This window comes from Ictidomys tridecemlineatus, chromosome 15 (assembly GCF_052094955.1).
Source record: "Ictidomys tridecemlineatus isolate mIctTri1 chromosome 15, mIctTri1.hap1, whole genome shotgun sequence".
In the NCBI taxonomy this organism is placed as follows: domain Eukaryota; kingdom Metazoa; phylum Chordata; class Mammalia; order Rodentia; family Sciuridae; genus Ictidomys; species Ictidomys tridecemlineatus.
In genome coordinates this window covers 5,166,473-5,189,451 of record NC_135491.1, presented here as the reverse complement: position 1 = coordinate 5,189,451, position 22,979 = coordinate 5,166,473, and the positions used below count along the sequence as shown (strand labels likewise).

General features: G+C 49.0%; 1 protein-coding gene across 1 annotated transcript; it reads right to left on the bottom strand.

The window, feature by feature from the left end:
- Nucleotides 1–1,318: 1,318 nt before the first annotated feature.
- On the bottom strand, nt 1,319–16,422 carry LOC144370693 (sialic acid-binding Ig-like lectin 13). The gene is made up of 8 exons (XM_078031494.1): nt 15,604–16,422; nt 15,141–15,419; nt 14,875–14,922; nt 12,814–13,071; nt 12,409–12,505; nt 12,002–12,080; nt 8,433–11,665; nt 1,319–2,630 (listed from the first exon to the last, which is right to left on the bottom strand). The coding sequence occupies exons 1-6, from the start codon at nt 16,298–16,300 to the stop codon at nt 12,008–12,010; spliced, it is 1,452 nt and encodes a 483-aa protein (XP_077887620.1). The 5' UTR covers nt 16,301–16,422; the 3' UTR covers nt 1,319–2,630; nt 8,433–11,665; nt 12,002–12,007.
- Between the last annotated feature and the right edge of the window lie 6,557 nt (nt 16,423–22,979).

Sequence of the window (22,979 nt, the reverse complement as noted above, 5' to 3'; positions counted from 1 at the left end):
TTGCAACACACTTCATCACCAGGCTCCTACCAGACATCCCCTCTGCGGGCAAGTTCAGAAGTCTCCAGCCTTAGGCTTTCCGTCCAGCAGACACCCACTCACTCAGACCACGGTGACCAGGTCGGGAACCAAGGCGAGGAGTGGACCACAGTGAGGAGGGGGGCCTAGGGAGGAGTTGTGGCTCTCACTAAGGTAGAGTTTGGAACCGGTGAGGATCACGCAGAGGATCAGGAGCGACGGCAGGTGATGGGAGTCAGGTCCTCGTCAGGCCCTCCAGCTCCAGTGCACCCCTGTTTCGGCTGGCTGAATCCCTGATCATTTGCTCTATTATTTATACTAAATTTGGGGGGTTTGACCCCCCTCTCGATCCTTATCAGCTACCACCAGATTTCTCAGTGACAACGTTTACCCTGGGGTCAGAAACATCCGGTCCCTTGGTCTCCACCTGATCTCCTCGCCTGTCCCTCTTATCAGGCCAGGACAGCCCGCCAGGGGCTTCACTCTGTTTATCAGGGTGAGGGGAGGTGACTTGTTGGAGGCCACCCTGGAGGCCCTGTGGGCATGCTGGTGAGACTGCAGGTTAAACTGGAGTTTTTAAAGTGGAGTTGCCTAGGCTCAGGTCTAAGGCCACCCTAACACTCCAACACCATGGCTCCCTCCAAAGACTGTGCACACAGAAAGCTGGTCTGTGTTCGTCCACTCAGCCCCACGGACCTGTCCATTCCATGGTATCCCCAGAACCAGCTCCCAAAACCTGGGGAGGAGTCGTGCCCTGTGACGGCTGGAAGGGAACAGGGTTCCACACGCAGCCCCCACCACCACCCCCTGCATTGCCAGCTGCAGTCCCACCTGCAGCACTCCTAGGCCCCCCGCTGCCCAGACACCCTCCCAGCAGGAGCAACTGCAGAGCCCAGTGGTCAGAAGGGCAGGTCATGACCCCTCAGTTTTACCAAGAAAAACGGAAGAACAGGAAGGAGAGACCTGGGGAAGCCACAGAGAATCTGCATGTAAGAGAGGAACTTGTGAGAGAGCTAGAGAAGCCCTCTTGTTCCACTTCCTCAATTTAGAAGAAGACCCCCAGGTCAGAGTGGTGAGTGCTGTGGGCTGAATGCTGTGTCCCTCCAAAATCCACATGTTGACATCTTAACTGCTAAGGGGAGGGTCACAGGAGGTGGGGACTTTGGGAAGTGATTGGTCCTGGGGGCAGAGCCCTGATGGATGAGATTAGTGTCCCTTACAGAAGGGACCCAAGGGAGCTCCTTTGCCCTCCTACCACAGGAGGATGCCACAGTCTGGCTGGGCACAAATCATGAGCCACTGAAGCTGAAACAAACTTTATTTTTGAACTGCCAGAAAAAACCTCACAGAAGCTCCTGGGGAATTCTCCCGAATGCCACACAGTTCATCGAGGAACCCCCAGCCAGAAATATCTCTCCTGGAAATCCCTCCTCCTGCACTTCTTTAACCAATAGGTACTCTCGGGGAATCCCTGGAAATCCCCACGAGAACTCCAAAATAGTGCGAGAACTCAAAAGTAGCGGCAGAGGCGGATAGTAATGCCTCGCCTGTCAATCAATACTGTTGGCAAAATGCCAGGGGCCATACAGACTTAGGTGTGGCTCTCAGCATCTCCCCCTTCTGTTTAATTAAACAACAAGCAATGTGGCTTAGGGACCGTGCCTGTTAGGTAGTCCAATTCAAATATGGTCCTTACCCTTCTTTGGATGAGCTGACCTCTAGGCGTCAGCCTCCTGTCTTAGGTTGGTACCACTGCAATTGGATCATACCCTGTGGTGAGCCGTTCCTGCGGACTGTGGTCGCCATTACATGATGGCGCTGGCTCCGTTGTGGTCTGTGAAGGACAACTCCATATCAAAGAGAGTTGGTGTGTTCCCAGCTCCTTATCAGGGAAAGTTGGCGTGTCATTTTCTAGCACCCTGTGAGAAGGGTACACGTGGCAGCTTTGCATTGGCGTTCGAGGTGCTTTATTAAGGCTGGGAGGGGCATCCAATTATTATTCCGGGTAGTAGAAGAATTATTAGAAGAATATCAGGGGCCTGAATAAACTGCTGAAAGAAGATTCCTGAGTCGCGTCTTCCTTGCGGGCAAGGGGGTCGCGACAATACCCATCACTGACTACCAGTCCAGCATACAGCCATACTTGTGGATAGGCCTTTGCACCAGTGTGTGTGGGGGGGTGAGGTTCTTTGCCTCACCTCTGTTGGCCCCCAAATTTTAGACCATCACTAGTAGAAGGGAGGAGGATGCAAAATGCCATGACACCAAGCCAATTGAGGGCTCCTTTGAAAAATTGTATCACCGGTGACACCATCACCAAAAATATCCCAACACTACCACAATTTGCTGCACCAAATGATAGTTCACAATGCATACAAGTGATACATAGTCCAGGCAAGTTCTGCAAGCAGTTCAAAGCAAAGGAATCTGTCAATATGTCCATTTCCTCCCAAAGTAAATCGACTCCTTGATTGAGCATTACTTGTTGAGTTATTATTCACTGATGCATCAGTTTATACAGTTTGTTGTGATAACTATCAAAGAAGCCGTAGTTTGGTTTTATCTTTGTCTTCACCGGCACTGGGATGAAGATAGGAATTCTGGCAATGATGCTAAGAAAAAAATTATGTAACATTTCAACAGGCACTAAGAAAACAATTTTTTGAACAATTTATATTATCCTGAACAGAATTATTAAATATAATGAGAAGGAAAGGTGAAAGTAAACAAACAGATCTGTTAACCTCCTTATTTGTCTACATATCAAAACAATTTTCAGTTAAAAATGGGACTTCATAACCCACTTGAATCTAATGTATGAAATATGATATGTCAAGAGCTTTGTAATGTTTTGAACAACCAATAAAAAAAAGAAAAAAAATTTTCAACAGCTGTTTACCCAATCTAAATTAAACCATTAAAATCACTTGAATAAAAAAATTTGGATCCATTTATTCATGAGCACTCCTCATATATGATATATGGACATACGCACATACAGACATACAACACAAAATAGAAGTGTGCACACATAACATACAACACATAAGACAATAGTAAAGACCTTGTAGCTTTACCTAGGTGAAATCTCCATTGCAATGTTAAAAACTCCACAGTCAAAATATAAAACTGATCAGAAAAACATTAACCTAGGTCTATATGAGCTCAAAAATAAAATAGAACTTTATGATGTGGGAAAAGGCAATAATAAAATAAATATTGAAAAAAGCACCCTGGTTAATCACTGTCGCAGATGTAAGAATAGCCAAACTGGAGCTCTGGATATCAGCTGTTACAGATTTGAGTCAAATCACCTTTTTTCACCTTTTTTTTTTTTTTTTGGTCCGTAGAATTTGCTTTGGTTAGTTTCTCTGGAATCCAAATCGGCTGCTATTCTCCCTGTGGAAACACACAAACAGACCCCTGATTCCAGACAATCACTGGGTCAGTACCTTTCCATTGTCCTGTTAGAATATCCTTCCAAAGTACCTTGGGCTTATGCACATTTTTTGGACACATATGCCTTTCCACAGCACTAAGCCCTGATGAATCCAAATTTAAAAAGTTTAGAGTAAAAAGGGTTATTTTAAGTTTATCTTTGGGGGATATATACCCCTTTCCAATTCCCTCTTTTTGCTTTAATAAGTACATTTTAATAGTTTGATGAGCTCTTTCAACTATGCCTTGTCCCTGTGGATTGTATGGGATTCCTGTTATATGAGTAATGCCAAATGATGAGCAAAATTGTTTAAAAGAGGTAGAAGTATAACCAGGGGCATTATCTGTTTTTAACTGTTTTGGAATGCCCACAGTGGCAAAATTTTGTAAGCAATGAGCTATAACATCTTTAGTTTTTTCTCTGGCATGAAGGAGCCCATCAAAAATCCAGAAGAAGTATCAACTGTAACATGCAGATATTTTAATTTTCCAAATTCTGGCAAGTGTGTGATGTCCATCTGCCAAATACGGTTAGGTATCAGTCCTCTGGGATTGACTCCAAGATTTACTTGTGGTAAAAAGGTCACACAATTTTGACATTGTTTTATTATTTGTCTAGCTTGTTCCTTAGTTATTTTGAAACGCTTTTGTAAAGTATTAGCATTGACATGGAATCTTTCATGAAAATTTATAGCTTCTTCTAGTGTAAAGAAAATATTATGTCATGTGTAGTTTTATCTGCTAAATCATTGCCCAAACTAAGGGCTCCAGGCAATCCTGTATGTGCTCTGATATGTCCTATAAAGAATGTATCTTTTCTGTCCCAGATTAGACTTTGTATAGTGGAAAACAAAGAGAAAACAGTAGAGAAAGGGGAAATCCTACGAGCACCTTCAAGGGATACTATAGCATTAACTATATACTGACTATCAGAAAATAAATTAAATACAGAATCTTTAAACATCACAAAATCTTGTAAAACTGCATTAAGCTCTACCTTTTGAGCTGATTGTTTGGGTACTAAAAATGTAAAAGTTTGATCAGGGGTAACTTCTGCTGCTGTACCATTATTTGACCCATAAGTGAATATATTTGGAGCATTCATGATAGGGGTTTTTCTTGTCATTTTTGGAAAAACTACAGGATGTGAAGACCAAAAAGACAACAAAGGATTAGATGGTGATTATCAAATGAAACATTAGATTTACACATGATTATTGCCCAAGTATTTAACTCATTAGCTAACTCATCAATTTGATTCATAGTATATGGAGTAATAATTTTATTGGGAGAAATTCCAAACACTCCCTTTGTTGCTTTTATTCCTTTGAGTATTAATTGTCCTACAGCCTCAGGATACCTAGTAAGAATAGTGTTAGGAGAATAAGATAAATGTATCCACAATAATGGACCTTCTTGCCAAAATACTCCTGTAGGAATATTTTTTGTTGGTATTACAATAAATAATAAAGGCAAAGTTATATCAATTCTATCCAAATTCATATTTTCCATATATGTTTCAATAATTTTTAATGCCTTTCTTGCTTCAGGCATTAAAATGCGGGGTGAATTTGGATCTGATGGACCTTTTAGGATATCAAATAAAGGTCCCAACTCTCCTGTTGGTATGCCTAGATAAGGCCTTATCCAATTTATGTCTCCCAATAACTTTTGAAAGTCGTTGAGTGATTTGAGTTGATCTACTCGTATTTAAATTTTTGGTGGTCGGACCATGGTTGAGGATAATAGAACTCCTAAATAATTAATTGGAAAATTTAATTGTACTTTATCTATTGCAATCTCTAGATTATAATTTTTTACTAAGTTTGTAAGTGTGGCATAACATTCTATCCGTGTGTTTTTATCTTTGTGTGCTAGCAATACATCATCCATATAGTGAAATATTTGTAGTTAAGGATTTTGATTTCTAAGTGGCTGGATTGCTTTGTTAACATAAATTTGACACATAGTTGGGCTGTTAGCCATCCCTTGAGTGAGTGCTTTCCATTTATATCTCTTATCAGGACCTTCATGATTTAGTGCAGGGATAGTAAATGCAAAACTTGGACTATCCTCAGGATAAATTGGAATTGAAAAAAAGCAATCTTTAATATCTATAACTAAAACATACCGGGTTTTTGGCAAAGCACACAATTGAGGAATCCCCGATTGAGCAGGTCCCATAATAACCATCTCATTATTAATGGTTCTTAAATCTTGCAATAATCTCCATTTACCAGATTTCTTTTTAATGACAAAAATGGGAGTATTATAGGGAGATACAGAAGGCTGTATATGTCCCTCCGCTAATTGTTGTTTGGCCAGGTCATGGGCTACTTGTATCTTTTCTTTAATCAGGGGCCACTGAGGAACCCATACTGGTCTTTCTGATTTCCAAGTAATTTTTATTGTCTCAGTGACCCCTTCTGAAAACCCAGTCCATGTCTATTTATTCCTTGATCTATTTGAATTGGTGCTGCTATACCTTGTTCTCCTAATCTTTTTTCTTTCCTGAAACATTGTCTAGCCCTAATAGTGGGCACATTTGGATTGATGTTATTTGTTAATGTCAAACCTAATTGATCTAGGACATCTCATCCCCATAAATTGATAGGAAGATGATCCAATACATATGGCTGTATAGTTCCTTCACATTCTTCAGGATCCTTCCAATCTAATACCATTGCACTTCTATGGGGATTAGTTGCTGCTCCTAGGCCTCAAAGCATTTGAGTGGCTTGTTGTAATGGCCAATATTTTGGCCATTCTTGACGAGATATGATGCTAAGGTCTGCACCTGTATCCATTAGCCCAATAAATTCATGTCCTTGAATATTTAGTTTTATCATTGGGCGAGAATCTAAATTCAAAGACAGCATAGCCCAATCTACACCTGTGGAGCCTAATCCCCTGGAACCTCTTTCCATAGTACTACTGGAAAATTTATCATGTAGGCTGGGTATTATTACTCACTGTGCTATTCTATCTCCTGGTGAAATTACTGATATACCCTTTGGAGAACTAGCTATAATTTTTATTTCACCTTCATAATCGGGATCAATTACCTCAGGACTTATCATAAGTCCTTTTAGTGTAGAAGAACTGTGTCCTAACAATAAGCCTATTGTTCCTTGGGGAAGAGGAACAGTAGGCTTATTGTGGGAATGATTTGAACTCCCATCTCTGGAGTTAGTACTGCTCTGGCGGAGGCGCAGATGTCCAACCCTGCGCTCCCTCTGGTTCGTCTGATGAAAGGTCTGATGGATAATGTGTCCTGGGCACTACCCTGATGGTGTTGCTGGGTTCCTCCATGGTGTTTCTGGGTTCCTCCAGTGCCCCGTATATTTGTGGTCATGGGCCCCGGAGAATTGGGCCCCACTGTCCGTTTTTTGGCAATGGAGCCCGATGACTTTCTACACAATATCATGGGTAAACACCTGGTCCTTGTCCATTTTTTGATAACGGAGTACCCTCTATGGTGGTTTGAGAACGGCATTCATTAGCGAAATGTCTCCCTCTATGGCATCGTGGGCAAATACCCGGTATTCTATTCCTTTGATACCTAACTTTGTTAAACCCTCCTCCTATGGGGCAACTCCTTTTAAAATGTCCTGTTTGTTCACAATTGTAGCATGTTTTTGGCATGGCATCCAAAGCCTGTTGTACTGCTGCCAAGACTTGTCCTTGTTCATCAATGTCTCTACATAATTTAATATATGTGTTTAAATCTTCATGTCTCCATGGTCTAATGACCTCTCTGCAGCAACAATTTGCTTGGTCATAAGCCAGTTGTTTTATAAATGGCATTGTTTGTTCAGTATCCCCCAAAATTCTGGAAGCTGCTTGAATAAGCCTATCTACAAATTCAGCATAAGGTTCATTAGTTCCTTGTATTACCTTAGATAATTGACCTTGTAAATCTCCATGCCCCTGTAAAATTTTCCATGCCCTAACCGCATCTACAGCAATTTGTGCATATACGCCAGGATCATATTCAATTTGTTGCCGTTGACCCTCATAAGGTCCTTTTCCTAACAACATATCTAGATTTCTTTGAGGGTAACCGGCTGCTGCATTGCACCTAGCTGTCTCCCTACAAAATTCCTCATTGGCAACCTTCCATAACAAATATTGTCCTCCATTTAGCACAGATTTACACATACTAGCCCAATCTGCTGGCGTCAGGTCCAAGTTGGTAATGGATTCGAACATGCTTACAGTGAAGGGTGCTTGAGGACCATAGGTTGTTACAGCCTCTTTTAACTGCTTCACTGTTTTAAAATCTAATGCACGGTGAATTCACTGCCCTCCTGCGTGCTCAAGTACAGGGCATACAAATCTTTGAGGTCCTGTCTCAGGATCCCATCTATCAAGTACAGGGGTTGAGGGGGTTGAGGGCCACTCAGCTATCTCCATAGGTGGAGCTGTTGGTTGAATTACGCCCTCTGGTGATACAACAATATTAGTAGCAGCCTCCTGTTGTAGCTTTTTCCCTAATAGCTGTTTCTCCTCTAAGCTTTCTTCCTTTAAATTTTCTTCCTCTGTCTGACTAGCTTGAGAGACCTTCTCTTTTGCTTGATCTAAAATGTGTTTCTCCATGGTCTGAACCTCTAACAATTTACTTAACACTCTTTCAGTTTGTTTTTTACTAATTTCTAATCTGTTATAAAGATAATGCAACCCAATAAGATAACACAAAACAAAACCGAAACAGAATGAAACAAAAACTAAACAAAAAATCGTTGTGTCAATTTTCCTATTTTCTTGACATGTGCATTAGTGGTCTATTTCTATCTCTTCCTCAGGGACGAACAACTTCAAACCTTGAGCCAACCATTTTTCCCAGTCTGCCTGAGAAAATTCTAGGGATAGGCAGCTTGAAACAAACACAAAACAAATCAAAACAAGAACACATTGTTTTTTAAAATGGTCACCCATTTTCTTGCCTTCCCTTAGGGGCAAGCAATTTCACTTACCCCAAAGCTTCAGATGTTCCCTGTGCGGGCCACCAATTGCTGCAGTCTGGCTGGGCACAATCACGAGCCACTGAAGCAGGAACAAACTTTATTTTTGAACTGTCAGAAAAAACCTCACACATGCTCCTGGGGAATTCTCCCGAATGCCACACGGCTCATCCAGGAACCCCCAGCCAAAAATATCTCTCTCAGAAATCCCCACGAGAACTCCAAAATAGTGCGAGAACTCAAAAGTAGTGGCAGAGGTGGATAGTAATGCCTTGCCTGTCAATCAATACTGTTGGCAAAATGCCAGGTGCCATAGAGACTTGGCTGTGGCTCTCAGCAGGAGGACACAGAAGGTGGAGTCTGGGCTCCCTCTCCTACGTCTGTCCCCAGGAACCAGGCCCTCAGCGTCCCTAACCCTGAACTATCCCTGGGGTCCCCGTTGCTCTCAGGGTCCTGGAGCCCTGGCCCCACTCCGAGGAGACGTCCAGCTGGACAGTTCCTCCACTCACCGGCCCCAGAACACAGCGTGCGTGGTGCTCCATGTCACCTTCCCAGGTACAGAGCGAGACCTGGAGATGGCTGCCAGCGCCCTGCTCTTTCTGACCTGGGGTCAACCTCCTCCTTCCAACCTGACCCTGACCCCGTCTGTCTGGAGGCCCATGGAGGTGGCTCAGCACACAGTGAAACTGTCCTCCCAAGACAGGGACCTGGGGAGCCCAGGCCCTGGGCGGTGCTGTCCACGGTGCTGAGCAGCGTTGGTGGGGCCTGGGCTTAAAACCCACCCACTCTGCAGAGGACTCAGGGCCCACGGGAGGGGACCCAGCCCAGGCCAGGAGAGTGGGCGGGAAGGTCTGGCCTGTCTGACAGGAAGGATCTGGGAACACGCAGGCCTCGCCCATGGGCTGGGATCTGGAAAGCTGCCGTCCCCTTCCTGGTCCATCGTGGACTCTCCTGTTGTCCCTGCTCCTTTAGGAACACTGCGTCTCCAGGAATCCCCATGGGGCCTAAGGTTGAAAATCCCAAACCTGAAGAGAGAAGGATTCAGGGAGATGGGCCATGGGCACAGAGGGGGACAACTGAGTGACAAGGACTCATGGGTGAGGGGCTGTCTATTCCAGAGATTGATCATCATAATACCCCAGGCCTTCACAAGTCTGGGGCCCATGCACTAGACCCCTGTCACAGACACTTAACTACTGTGGTCCTGGACCTCGAGTCAAGAGTAAAGGATCCTCCTGGGGCCACCAGGGACAACTTCTAATGACAGGGGAACTTGGCCACAATCCTAAAGAATAAGAAGACTCCTGGGAGTGTCCCAAGCATTGTTCTGCACGTGGAAAAAGCTCAAAGTCATCAGTGCTCGCACTATGACCACCTTATTATCTACTCTGCCAAACAAATGCCACAAGACTCAGTGGATCTTACACATCCCTCAAATCTCAGGGTTTATCTGGGTCTGAAATCAGAGTGCAGCTGAGTCAGACCCTACAGCATAAGGCCTCTCACAGGCCATGATCCAACGGATGCTCCAGTCATTTGAAGGACAAGGGAAGGAGTCCCCCCCAGGACGACTCTCGAGGTTGGGGAACGGAGTCGGGTCCTGAAGCTGCTGGGTGGAGGACCAGTCAGAGGCACTGATTTATTAATGACAGCAGACACACGTTCAAGACAGAATGCAGGCCATCTTGAGGGTGAGAAGCTTCAGGAATAAAGAAAAGAATTCACGTTCAAGGGGGAGCATGGGCCATCTCCAGTGGAAACAGCAACACCTTGGTCTGGGGTGTCCATATTCACACTGGGACAGTAGTTAGGGACTGGACTAGAGGGGAGCAGGGCTGTTTCTCTGGCCCTTGTGCATTGCCCTCGAGTCCATCTTTGAGACAGGGCAGGGGCTAAGGACCTGAGTTGGTGGCTCAGGAGGGCTTGTTTGGCATTCCAGTGGCTCATGGACGCTTCTCTTTGAGACTCACTATACCTTTACTTTTCTGCATCCCCAAGTTCCTCCCTCAGGGCCAGTGCAGGGCCACCCTCAGAATGTAGGATGACACTGCATGGACCAAAGTCCCCAGGGCCACAGAAAGACGGAGACCTGGCAGGGACGGGCAGACCACTGTCCCCTCTACCAGGCATCAGTTGCTTCAGTGACCCTACAGAGAGCAAGGCATGTTGAGGTGCAAGGTGGGCAGGGCTGCAGTACAGTCTGAGGAAGGTGGCTTTATCGTGATGGCACTGGGGAGCCCTGCCAGGGTCCCCACAGGGAGAGACACTCATCCATCGGGAACTCTGAGGGAAGACTCAGGTTCTGATGGAGATTCCAGAAAGGGGGGCCAGGGAAGCCTTTGGGTCCCTCAGTTTTGGGTCTCCAGCATCTCGGGATCCCATCAAGACCTGTCTCACCCACCGTCCTCCACCCTGAGCTCCACCCCAGGTCCATGGTAAAGCAGAGGGTAGTCGTCTCACTGCCCGAGGTCTGCACGGAGGACCTCAAGTGCACCCACCATGGACCTCAACTGCACCCACCATCGCAGCTCTCTCCCACACTCACCTGTGCACACGCACCACTACCACCCCCAGGGCCAGCACAGACCCACTCCATCCCCATCCTCCGAGAAGCCCCGCCCATGTGCATTCTGCCCTGTACAAGTCCTGATCCTCCGCACCCCCTTCACTCCCTCCCCGCAACCCCTCCTCAAAGGGTGCAAATCCCATGTTCTATAATTCCTGTAGCCTATAGTGACCACAAAACCAGGAAATCAGGACAAAGCCATTTCCCCTCCAGGCGGCCAAAGCTTTCTGCCAGAGCAACAGCATGGACTGCTCAGTGTCCGCGCAGGCGCAGAGGAGAGGCCCAGCAGTGCCCTTGGAGCCCCAGGCCCAGTGGAAGCCTGGACCACAGGGTTGGAGGGAATCCCCCAGCCTCAGGCTCCCCGAGGACTGTTGCATTCTGGGAGTCGTAGGCCAGGCAACACCAAGGCCTGGAGGTGACCAAGACGTGCAGAGGCAGGAGGGGGCAGAGCTGTGTGTCGGGAGCAGGGTCTGTGCCTGCCAAGTCTCAGACCCCAGCAGCCTGGCCCTGAGGTTGTGGGGGTCTGCAGAGGAGGGAGGACGGCTCTGGGGAGAGTCCACAGCACGGCCCTGGGAGGCCCTCTCCTCCAGGCTCTGACTTGTTCCTCTGTCACCGTCCATGGAGGGGACACACAGTTGGTCAAGCCGTGGAGGAAGTGGGCAGATGCTGGACGCTGGTGCTGGGGACAGATGGCAGGAGGTGAGGGGGATCCAGTGAGCAGGGAGACCAGGGTCAGAGTGGACAGACATCAAGGAGGTCAGGCTTAGGAGGAAAGAAACTCCAGGTGGTGACTGAGGGGACCAGGGAGATACAGCAAGGTCCAGGTGGGGCCCCACCTGGCTCTGCTGTAGAGAGGGGCCCTGAGCCAGTAGCCACACAGGACCCCAGCAGGAGGGGTGGGCTTCAGGATGGGGACAGGCAGCTTACTTGCAGCCATGGGGAGGTGGTCAACCTAGGGCCATGATGAGGGAGGGGACCCTGGGGATGTGGGATGCAGACACGCCATGTCACTGACCTGAGACTATCGGGTGACAGGGTTTCCAAGCTCCTCGCCCATTGCTGGCCTAGCTGCCCTCTTCCTGGGGGACCTCACTCTGAGGGAAGAGACCAGGGCCTTCAGGGGGCCAGCGTGGGTACAGTGGGCAGTGGTCCCCTGCCCTGTTCCCTGTCAGGGGCTGGAGGTGACTGAGGGAGGCTGAGGAGGCCTGGCCTGAAGACCTCTTTGATGAGACCCACTTCCCCCCACATTGGGCCAGAACTGGGGACAGACAGCGATGGCCCATGGCCCAGGCAGCACTCCCTCAGCCCCTGCCTGGCCCGAGCAACCTTCACTCCTTTGGGTCCCCAGCGCTGGGACTCTGGGATTCAGTGCCAGGTGCCTGCCCTGCCCACACCTCCTCTCCACCCCTGGGCAGCGCTGACCTGAGCAAGATGAGGCAGAGGCCGAGGAGCAGGATCTTGACAGCCACCTCCCCAATGGCCACCAGGACCACCTGGGCCATGGGCCCTGACCTCCTCCCTGCAGAAAAGTGGATGAGTCCAGAATCACCTGCTAATCCACAACCCAGGTCCCTCCTCCACCTGAGGCCATGGACATGGCTCCTCCAGGCCTCCTCCATCCCTAGTGTGGGGCCATCAGCCCAGGCCTCCCCCAGGCCCTGACTGCCCAGCAGCAGGACCCCAAGCACCGTCCAGCCTCTCAGCTGACTTGAGGCTGAGCAGAGGACCCTCATGCCCCCTGCTGGGCACGTGGGCATTTGCTCAGAGGCCTGGCACCTGCAGGTCCTTCCTGGGCTGGGGTCAGGTGAGCTGACCCAGGACACTCACTCTGCGGTGACAGGCTCAGGGAGATGTGCTGGGAGCCCAGAGGGTTCTGCGCATGGCAGGTGAATTCCCCTCCACCCCTGAGGTGCTCTGCAGACAGCTCCAGCACCCCAGGGTCCACGGTCTGCAAGGGATACTGAGTCAGGTTCCCCCAGGACCAGCTCAGCCTGGCAGGGGGACGGCTGTCGACGACACAGAGCAGACGCACAGATTGACCCTCCAGGATGGAAAGAGATGAGCCATTCCCCAGGGTTGTAGATTCTGTGGAGAAAGAGACAGAGGGTCAGAGTGACAAAGAGAGCAAAAGAAAAGAGGAAGAATACAAGAGACTGCAGAGGGTCGATTCAGGGACAGACACGTAGACTGAGAGAAACACAGACCCAGAGATGGAAAGCACGACCCAGGGGCCTGACTCAGCCGCCCCCGACTTGCGTGGTGATCTAGCTCCATTTCTGTCCTGATGGGCTCTGTCCCCTGGACTCAGGCCCCAGCTCTCTCAGAGGAAGCATCTTGGGCTTCACAGGATCCTCAGGCAAGTTGTGAGTCCAGCCCTAGACTCCAGGTCCCCAGGGGCCCTCGGTGACACTTCAGATGCCAGACTTTCCTGGGGTCTCTTGCCCTGTACCACATCCTCACCTGACGCCAGCCTCTGGTTTATCAGCCTGTTTCTAAGAGGGGCTCACTCCCAGGCACGCAGAGTCTGATGGACTGGGGACCCAGGAGCAGGTGTCCCTACGGCCATGTGACAAGTGATGGGGACAGCAATGTAAATGAGACAGGGAGAGGATGTGGTCAGGAGGGCTTCCTGGAGGAGGCGTGGCTTCCTTACACACAAAGTACCCAGTGAAGGTCAAGTTTGGCAAAGATGGTGGGAGGAGGAAGGGGCTCCCCAAGGGGAACAGAGAGCGCCCAAGGACCAGGGCAGAGTGCACCAGGGAGAGCCCAGGACCTGCAGGGCAGGCGGGAGGGTGTGCAGGGAGGTGGGGGCACTCACACAGGGCCTCGGAGGTCAGGGGAGGAGCTTGTTCTTGGGAACTCAGAGGGACACCAGAGCTGCCACAGAGCCTGGTGACTATGACGCAGGGCAGACCTCCACCCGCTCCCTGTGCAGGCAGCGAGCTCCAAGGGAAAGGCCAGGCCTGGTGTGAGGAGGAGGGCCCTCAGGCCTGGACAGAGCTCCCAGAACCAACAGTCAAACAGGACGTCACCTGGGCACTGAGCAGAGTGGACGGGAGTCCCCGGAACTGCCCCTGGGAAGAGGCCTCATCCCGGAAGACAGTGCCCATGCAGACCACGCCACCCAGGCGTCACCAACACGGGCAGAGAGGCCTCGGCCCCGCTCTCCCCCTCGGAGCTGTGAGGGGACTCCCTGGAGACCCTCGGCCTCTCCTCCAGGTCACAGGGACGGACGAGCCAGCTCCTGTGGTTAGGAATGTACGCCACTGACCACGCGGGAGGGACACAGGGGACTGTTCCCTGCACAGTCCTGTTGGGAGATGACCAGGGCTGGCTCATGGCACCAATTTGGTTGGCAGAGGACGCCCACAGGCCAGGGTCCATCTGGGCAGTGGGACACCCTCACCAACAAGAACGAGGACCCTGAGTGCTACTGACATGCAGTGACCTCTCAGTCCTCAGGTGGACAGTCCAAGGCTCAGCGCAGCCTGAATAGACACTGGTCACTTCTGGGAGGGACCTAGGCTCTGGGGACAGACTGCTCTGTGTGTGCCCTGGACTGTGCCTCCTCCCACAAGCACTTAGAGCAAAGCTGTTGGGGAATAAGAAGAGGAGGCTGGAGGCGGGTCCAGGAGGAGGCTGGGAGGGGGCCTGGGAGCCCAGTTCTGCTGTGAGAGTGTCACCCTGTCCCTGTGGGGGTGAGGGGCAGGTGCTTGAGTCCAGGGAGCCTGGGAGGGTGGGGACAGGAGCTCAAGGCACATGTGGGGCTTAGGTGGGGAGGGGTCAATGGGTTCCCCAATAAGGGGCTCTGTCACCAGGGTGAGGGGACCCAGCCCTGCCCTGAGCTGAACCGGCCCTGCCCCCAGCCCCAGCGAGGCCCCTCCCTACCTGGGCCAGCTCCTAGGGACACAGTTACACTCAGGTTCTGTGGAGAGTCTGGGGCAGGGAGACACGCAGAGCTGTCAGTGGGAGGCTGGGGACATCAGCCTCTGTCCCAGGAGCCTCATGGTGGGGAGGGGTGGAGGCTGCATCCTCCTGGGCCAGCCCCCACATGATTTCAGGACCCAGCACCCAGTGTCCAGGGTCTGACCCCTCTCCCTCTCCCTCAGGGACCAGCCCCATCAGAGCCCCAGGTGTCCCAGCCCAGCTCTCACATGAGATGTTCAGGTGGACAGTCTTTGTCCTGGTCACACGGGCCCCAGGCAGGGTCACCTGGCAGGTGAGGTTGGTGCCATGGTCCTGGGGCCGCGGGGTGAGGGTGAGCACCGAGGAGTGGGTGACGTTGGGGCCCAGGGAGGACACAGAAGGCCCTTCCCAGGAGAAGGTGGGGGGTGTCCCCTGCTCACAGGCCCAGGGCACAGAGCAGGTCAGGTTGCTGGGACGGCCAGACTCCAGGGTCCCAGGGACGAGGATGTCAGGGGTGTGGGTCAGGGCTGGTGAGCAGAGGGGGACAGGCAGGGTCAGGAGGGAGGGGGGAGGTGGGGCCCTGAGAGAAGCTCAGGCTCTGACCCAGCTGCTCCCTGAGCCCCTAATGCTTGACCCCAACTCCCCCAGGGCAGGGTCCCACCCAGCCCTGTCCTGTGACCTCCCTGGGGCTGCCTTGACCTGGTGCCTTACCTGTCACACGCACTGAGACCATGTCATATAGGTAACTGTATCTCAAGTGATCTCTCTCCACCCGAAAATAGTAGGACCCCGTGTCCGTCTTCCTGGCGTCTCTGATGCTCAGGGAACAGTTGTGGGTTGTTGGGTCCCCAAGGAGCTGGAACCTGCTCTGGGTCTCCTCCTGCACTTTGTGGCCAGAGTCGTCGGTGGCCACTAGAGCATCCTCTTTCCTGTCCCGTCGCCGGAACCAGTAGCCATGAACTGGATTCCAGTTAGTCCAGCTGCTCCAGGGGTAGAAGAATTGGCAGGGCACATGGACACACAGGCCCTCCTGCACTGTCACCTCCCTGGGCACCTGCAGGGTGTAACCTGGCAGGGCATAACTCCCCTGGCCCTCCACCCGCCCACAGCCCCGCAGCAGAGGCAGCAGCAGCAGCAGCAGCAGCAGCATGTCGGCCGGGGCCACAGGGAAAGTCTGCTCCCCAGAGCTCCTCTCTGTAAAGTTAATGGCTACAAGACAGGGAGGAGCCCCACAGGAAGGGGACAAGGAGGGAAGGTGACCTTCTAGAGGAGGAACATCAGCCCGCCTGTACCAGGGTGGCCTCCGCCCTTGGAGAGCAGCCCCCACCACCACCCTGCAGCCCCGAGGACAGAGATGGAACACCCCATCTCCTCCCTCCCTGTTGACATCCTTCCCCTTGGGTGACATTTTCTGCCGTGTGAAATGGCTCCTCTCTAACCAGACTCTTGCACGACTCCTGAGGCCCTCGCTGTTCTTGGAATGAGGCACGAGACTCAGGGTCAGGAACAGCCAGTGTGGTGTCAGCCTCTGGGCAGTGCACAGAGCAGACTCTACACACAGCAGACCTGGACAGTCCCCAAGGCGTCACGGTCTAGGGCCTGATGCTAAGTTCCCAGGCACCCAAACCTTCTGGGGAAAGGAGCTAAGACTGAATATTTGTGTTCTGTGCATTTGAAGACTATTTGGGCACGTGTAGACGTTTAGAAATTTTATACTTTGGGGGCTGGGGTTGTGGCTCAGTGGTAGAGTGCTTGCCTAGCACGTGCGAGGCCCTGGGTTCGATCCTCAGCATCACATAAAAGTCAATAAATAAAATAAAGGTGTTGGGTCAACTACAACTAAAAAATACTTTAAAAAAAGAAATTTTATACTTTTCTTTTGTATGAAATCTTTGATCTCTATGAAGTTTACTTTGTTATCTAGTAGAAATGCACTTTGCACTAAAAACTCATTCATCTGATGGTAGGATAGGGGCACCACCTACACTCTGTTTAGTGCTTGCCTGTATCATTTGCCATCTGTAACTTTTGATGATCATATATCGTGGATGTTAGTGGGGTTTTGCGACATTTAATACATGCCTACCGTGTGCACTAGTCAAATGCAGTCTTCCATCATCCCCACTCTGCTCCTCCTGCGCCAACCACTAGTTACCACTCCTCTACATTTAGGTTGACTGCTGTTTTTAAACTCCCACATAGGAGAGAGAATATCCGGTACTTGTCTTTCTGCATCTGTTATTTCACTTAACGTAATGTCTTCCATTTGTCTGCAAATACAGGATTTTATTTTTTGTGGCTAAATACTATTGCATGGTGAATATACACACACTTTTAAGTTCACTCATCCTCGGATGATCACCCCGGTTAATTCCATATCTTAGCTCTATTGCAAATACTGTTGCAATAAAAAATGGCTGTGTGGGCATCTTTTTGGTATGCTGATTTCATTTCCTTTGGCTAGACACCTGGAAGTGGCCTAACTGGTCACATGGTGGGTCTATTTTTAGTTGTTTTTGAGGAAGCCCATATTGTTCTTCATAGTAGTGTTGAGATTCTCACCAAGAGCATATGAGAGTTCCTTTTTATCCACATTCTCACCACCGTTTGTTATTTTTGTTGTTGTTTTTAAATAACATCCTATTTTAACTATTACCACGGCTGATGTTATTGAACATTTTTCATATATTTGTTGGCCACTTGCATTTCTTTTTAAAGAACTGCCAATTCAGATCTTTTGCATTTTTTTCAATTAGAGTACTTGGTTTTTAAAGTTTTTGTGAGTGCTTATAGATTCCCGACATCAGTCCTTTGTCAGAGTGGCTGGCGTGCACTTTCTGCGTTCCTGGGGCGCCTCTTGGCACCGTTGATCATTTCCTTGGTGTGCAGAAGCTTTTGAGGTTTGCAGTCTTTCCAGTCAACCCTGTGAGCCCTCACGTTTTATTTCTGGCTCTTGTGTTTCATTCTTTCTTGCAAAGGTTTGGACGAGAGTCCTACTCTCCTCTGGGAAGAAGTGAATTTGACAGAACTGGACGCTGTCCTCAGTGTCCAGTGCTGAGCTGGGCGGGTGGGGGATACATGTGCAGAAGCTGGGGCTGCTCTTTCCGAGGTGGAGCCTGAGCTCTTGGGAAGGAGTCTGCAGAAGGGATGTGACCTGGACCCCCGCGCGTGAGGAGGTGCAGAATCCGTGGACGCCACACACACTGGGCGCTGCTTGGAGACTTTCTGGGCCGAGATGAGCCAGGACTCACTCTCATATCCACTGCCTTGCCTGGTCATTGTCCCAGAACCGCCAGCCCCTTCTGCCCCTGGAGATTTGCTCCTTGGACTCTCGGCTGGTTCTGCTGGTCTCTAGAGACAGGAATGGAGACTGCCTGTCAGGCTGGGAGTAATGGACCCCTGGGAGCCAACAGGGTCTGTTAGAAATAACTCCTGCTTCTGAAAGAAACATTTTCCATCTGTGTAGGTGAGGGCTAAGGAGGAAGTGATGGGAATCAGGGACTTGAAGGATTCTCCTTTAATGGGTACATTATTGGATATTGTTTAACCTTTTCTCGTTTGCTTGTTTTTTTTTTTTTTTTTTTTTTTTTGCTTGTCCATAAAATTTAGAATTAGCTGGTCAATTTCTGTAAGACCTCTTGCTGAGAATTTGTTTGGGATTGCTGTGAATTTGTAACCTAATTTGGGGAAAACGTGTGCCTTACCTATATATTAAGTCTTCCAATTCCTGATCATAGGAGATATCCATCTAAGTAAATATACGTGTTCTGCATACCTAGGTAAAGATATATGTTTATATACAAATATATTCATTTCTCTCAGTAATTCTTCTCAGATCATTAAACTTTTATTTTTCCTTCAAAAATATTTGTTTTATCTACCTATCTAATGAATTCACGTGGGGTTATTTATATTTTCCCCTTATTACCCTTTAATATTTGTAGGAGTCCCAGTGGAATCTTCTCTTGCATTCTTCCTACTGGCAATTTGTCTCTCTTTCTCCTTGATCGAGAAATATATGTATAAATATCTACATACGTAGACATGTACACACACACATCACACGTATGGATACATGTCCTGCGATCACCTTTCAATGCTGGTGTTAGGGTTTGGATCTGGATGTCCCCTGAAGGCTCACGTGTTGAAGATGAGGTCCCCAGTGCAGCAATATTCAGTGGTGGGGCTTTGGGAAGTGACTGGATCGTGAGGGTTCTGACCTCATCCCCTTAAGAAGTTGGAGTGGTGGGACCATCCCCAGCAGACTGGCTGGTTTGCCCTGAGGCTGGCTGCCTGCTGGCTGCAGGAACTTGGGTCAGTGGTTTCATTCCCTGCCTCGCGCTTCTCTTCCGTAAAACAGGGGTCATAATCGCAGCTCAGGGATCTGTTGTGAAGATCAGAACAGTGCCTGGGACACAGGAAGCTCTAAATGAGTGCAGTCATTGCTACTCTTGATGTTAGTTAATAATAAAGCCAGGTTTTAGAAGAAGAGCCACACAATGGGAGGGAAATCTGGCAATGTGTTAATTAGTACAGGTTGAGCTCCCCTCATCTGAAACTCTGAAATCTTTAGTGCTGCAAAATCCAAAACATGTTGAGTCTACCACGCGGCCTGCGCAGTGGTTTCATTAATGAGGTTCTAGGCATAAAGTTAGTTAGAAGAGATCGAAATAAAAACACAGACTCAGTTACCTTATTTCTATTGCTAGGTCCGAGAAGGCTCCCCTCTGGTTTCCTCCTCCAACCGCCCGGCAGGGCAGCAGGGATTACTCAGGGCTAGCAGGAGAGAGACAGCGAGCACTACGGGGATCAGCCTTTTATCGGGGAACAAGAGATTCAGGGGAGAATTCCATCCAATGAAGGTTGAGGGGGGCTGCACTCCAAGGTCAGGGTCAGTGATTGGGTCCCCGGGGTCAGTGGTCAGGCACACCCCCACACGGATGGGCTCTCTCATCAGGAAAGGATCGGGAAAACTTCGACTTTTGCCAAAGTGCCTCAGACCCTTAACGGGAGGCACGTGTTAGAATGGCTTCCCACAGTTGAGTATCAATATGATGCCACAAAGGGAAAATTCTGTTCCTTACTTCGTGTGACGTGTTGCAGTCAAAATGCAAGAGAGTAGAGGAAGGAGAATAGGAGGGGAGGAGGGGGAGGAAAGAAGGGGGCAGTACTGAAATGCAGTAAATCAAATTCCATTCATGATGTTTTTGTCAGAATGAACCCGACTCCTAGGTATAACTGCAAAGCACTAACAAAAGGAAAAAATCATGAAATTATTTTTTAAAAATGAAAAAAAATGCAGGAATTTCTAGGGGAAAGGATGATGGCCAGCATCTCTTTGTGGGGTTCTTTCTGCCCAGGGGGAATCCAAGCCACCCTAAAACTTACAATCTCAGGTAATTAGCGAATAACAAAGCACAAATACTCAGAAATATGTTTACAGGAAGTGAAGCCCCTGATAGATCTAGTCCACATGGGCTCTGGAACTAGACAAAGGGAAAATGGCTCCCGTGGTTTATTTAAGGGGGTCCATCAAAGGCAGGGGTAAGGTTTCAAGGGCGGAGTCTTGCTTCGTGGTATCTTGCAGTCAGCAGGTTGATTGACATCTCGGCACACCCATCTCAGGTGCTGTGTGGGCCAAAGAGTGGGAAAGAGATTCACATTGTCCCTGGGCAACTGACCAGGGGAAATGTCCACCGGTGATTCCCAGACACCAGGTATCTCTATGCACGAGGCATCCAAGAATGGTGACACACGCATCCCATGAAGAGCTGGTGACACAGGCATGCTCAAATTGTTATACAAAATCATCTTCAGGCCGTGTCTTTAAGGGGTATCGGAAACATAAATGAATTCCATGTTTAGAAAGATATCTCATTATGTATATGCCAGTACTCCAAAGTCTGAAAAAATCAGAAATCCAGAACACTTTTTGTCCCAAGCATTTCTGGTAAGGTAAAATGAACCTGTATACAGAAAGGTAAACGAATAGCTGACACATGTAATTATTCACTCCTGAGAAAAGTTAAAAGTTGTGCAGGAGAAGAAAAGTCATCGCAGTGTATATGGGCAGCCCTATGTCGTTCAGTCAGTCATGTAATAGGGAAGGTGGATCTGATGGTCAGAAATGGACTCGCTCTTGGAGGCATGGGCATGTGCTGGGGATGGGAGTGAGCCACGCACTGGTCCAAGAACCTGAGAGGCAGCAAGATGAGCATGTCACTGAAGGACGAGGAGGTGTGGGGACATTAGCCCCCTGGGGTCCACTCTCAGAGGGAGGATCAAACTGGCTTCAAGGACAGCAAGTCCAGGATCTGCTCCTTCCTGCACCTGCTCTCCAGATGAACAGCTTCTGCAACCTCATAGATTCAGTATTATCCACTTTAGTCCTCCACTGTTAGGGCTATGGACTTATTCATTCTGCATAACTCCTCTTCCTATGTAAGTGCATACTTTTACCTTTTAACCTGACTCTCCTCGTTTTCTGCCCTTCACACTCCTGTTCTACTGTTTCTATATATTTCACTTTTCCTCCCCTTTTTTTTTCCTCTATATAAGTGAGACTGGACCTTAGTTCTTTGGTGACCATGAATTGCTGGTACCGCCGGTTATTGGTGACGAGTCCTGCTTCCTCATGTGGTGAAGTGTAACATTGGAGAAGCACCTGGAGGCAAGCATATAAATCAGGGTTTATTTAAAAAAGGGGTAACATAGACTTCTCCCAGGAGGGAGGAGGGGGCCATAGCTGGTGTCCTGGTGTCCCCAGAAGCCAGGGTGTTCTGTGTTTCTATGGGTCTTAGGCTTCCTTTGTTCTCCTGCCCTCTTCCTCTTAACTTTCTCCTTCCTACTTATGTGACTTGGCCTAGGAAATGCTCAGAGGGATGGCCAAAAGGTGGGCACCAGGTGGGCTGAAGGGGGGGGCAGGATGGTGCCGCCCAGGACACATTGATTAACAACCTTATAGCTCCCTGTAGGCAGGGGCCACTCCTGGGACAGGTGACCTTAGCAGCAGGTTGAGCAGGGGCAGGTTCTTGACAAGAGTGGAGGAAGGGCTGAAGGAATTAACATTTCAATCCCTCAGGGGACAGTCTCCACCTTCCTGGACTCACTCAAAATTGGCCTCCTTGATCCGACCTGACTCCATTTACCTGCCTAAACTGACTGCCTGTCTGATTCTGGCTTCACTGCTTCCAAATCATTATGTATAAGAAAGTTCACTTCAGTTGTTCACCTTTTCGATCCTCCCTGGGCTCTACTTCCCATTTTCCAACAGTCCACATGACTTTCAATTTTTAGTAATTCAGAAGAAGAAAAATAGAAAAAGCCTTTTGATTAGTGTGAAACATACAGAGAAAAGGTTTTGTTTTTCAGAATATGCACCAGTTTCTCTAAGAAATATATGCACATATATTATATATTACACACATGTATACATTACATGCGTGTGTGTGTGTGTGTGTGTGTGTGTGTAAGTTAGGAGACAGAGAAGATGGTGGGAACACAAGACTAAGAGGATAATTCTACAAAATGGGCCCACTGTGCTCACCCCACCTGCTTTCTGTTTTGCCTAAAAGCAATCTTCCTGCAGCCTGACTGGCCTAAGTGGACAGGTGATGTTACATTCCCCAGCAAAAGGAGGCAGGGGTGAAGGTCAGGCAGTCAGTGTAGGTGATGAAGGATGAGGTCCCAGTGGATGAGGACTGGTAGGCAAAGAAAGACAATGGATTGCTAACAACTATCCTCTGCACCACTGCTCTTGGAAATGTATGCAGGGAGGAAAGAGAAGATAGTAAGTAAAAAGGGGATTCTAGGGTCTATATGTTATGGGCCAGGCTAGGCAACGACCAAACAGATTCCATTTACCCTGAGACTCCATATCATGTAAGAAATGCTTCTCTTGTGAGAAAGCTCCATCTCTGTACCCAAATTAATAGTTACCTAGAAATTCTTAAACATTGTGAAATTGTTCTCTTTGCTTTCCATATTTCTTGGGCAATGAAGCCTTGTCAGAGATTGTCTAGACGTTAGTAACCATTCTCTAACTTGTACTCAACTAAGGTCACTTTGACCCACTTCCTTTCTGCTTG

What these genes read in the sequence shown, in the direction of transcription:
- LOC144370693 (XM_078031494.1), bottom strand. Translation starts at nt 16,300, where the DNA reads ATGTCACCCAAGGGGAAGGATGTCAACAGGGAGGGAGGAGATGGGGTG. An exon ending in GTCCCTAGGAGCTGGCCCAG is followed by an intron (nt 13,072 to 14,874) that starts GTAGGGAGGGGC and finishes CTTTCTCCACAG; the next exon opens with AATCTACAACCCTGGGGAAT. An exon ending in CCTGAGCCTGTCACCGCAGA is followed by an intron (nt 12,506 to 12,813) that starts GTGAGTGTCCTG and finishes ACTTTTCTGCAG; the next exon opens with GGAGGAGGTCAGGGCCCATG.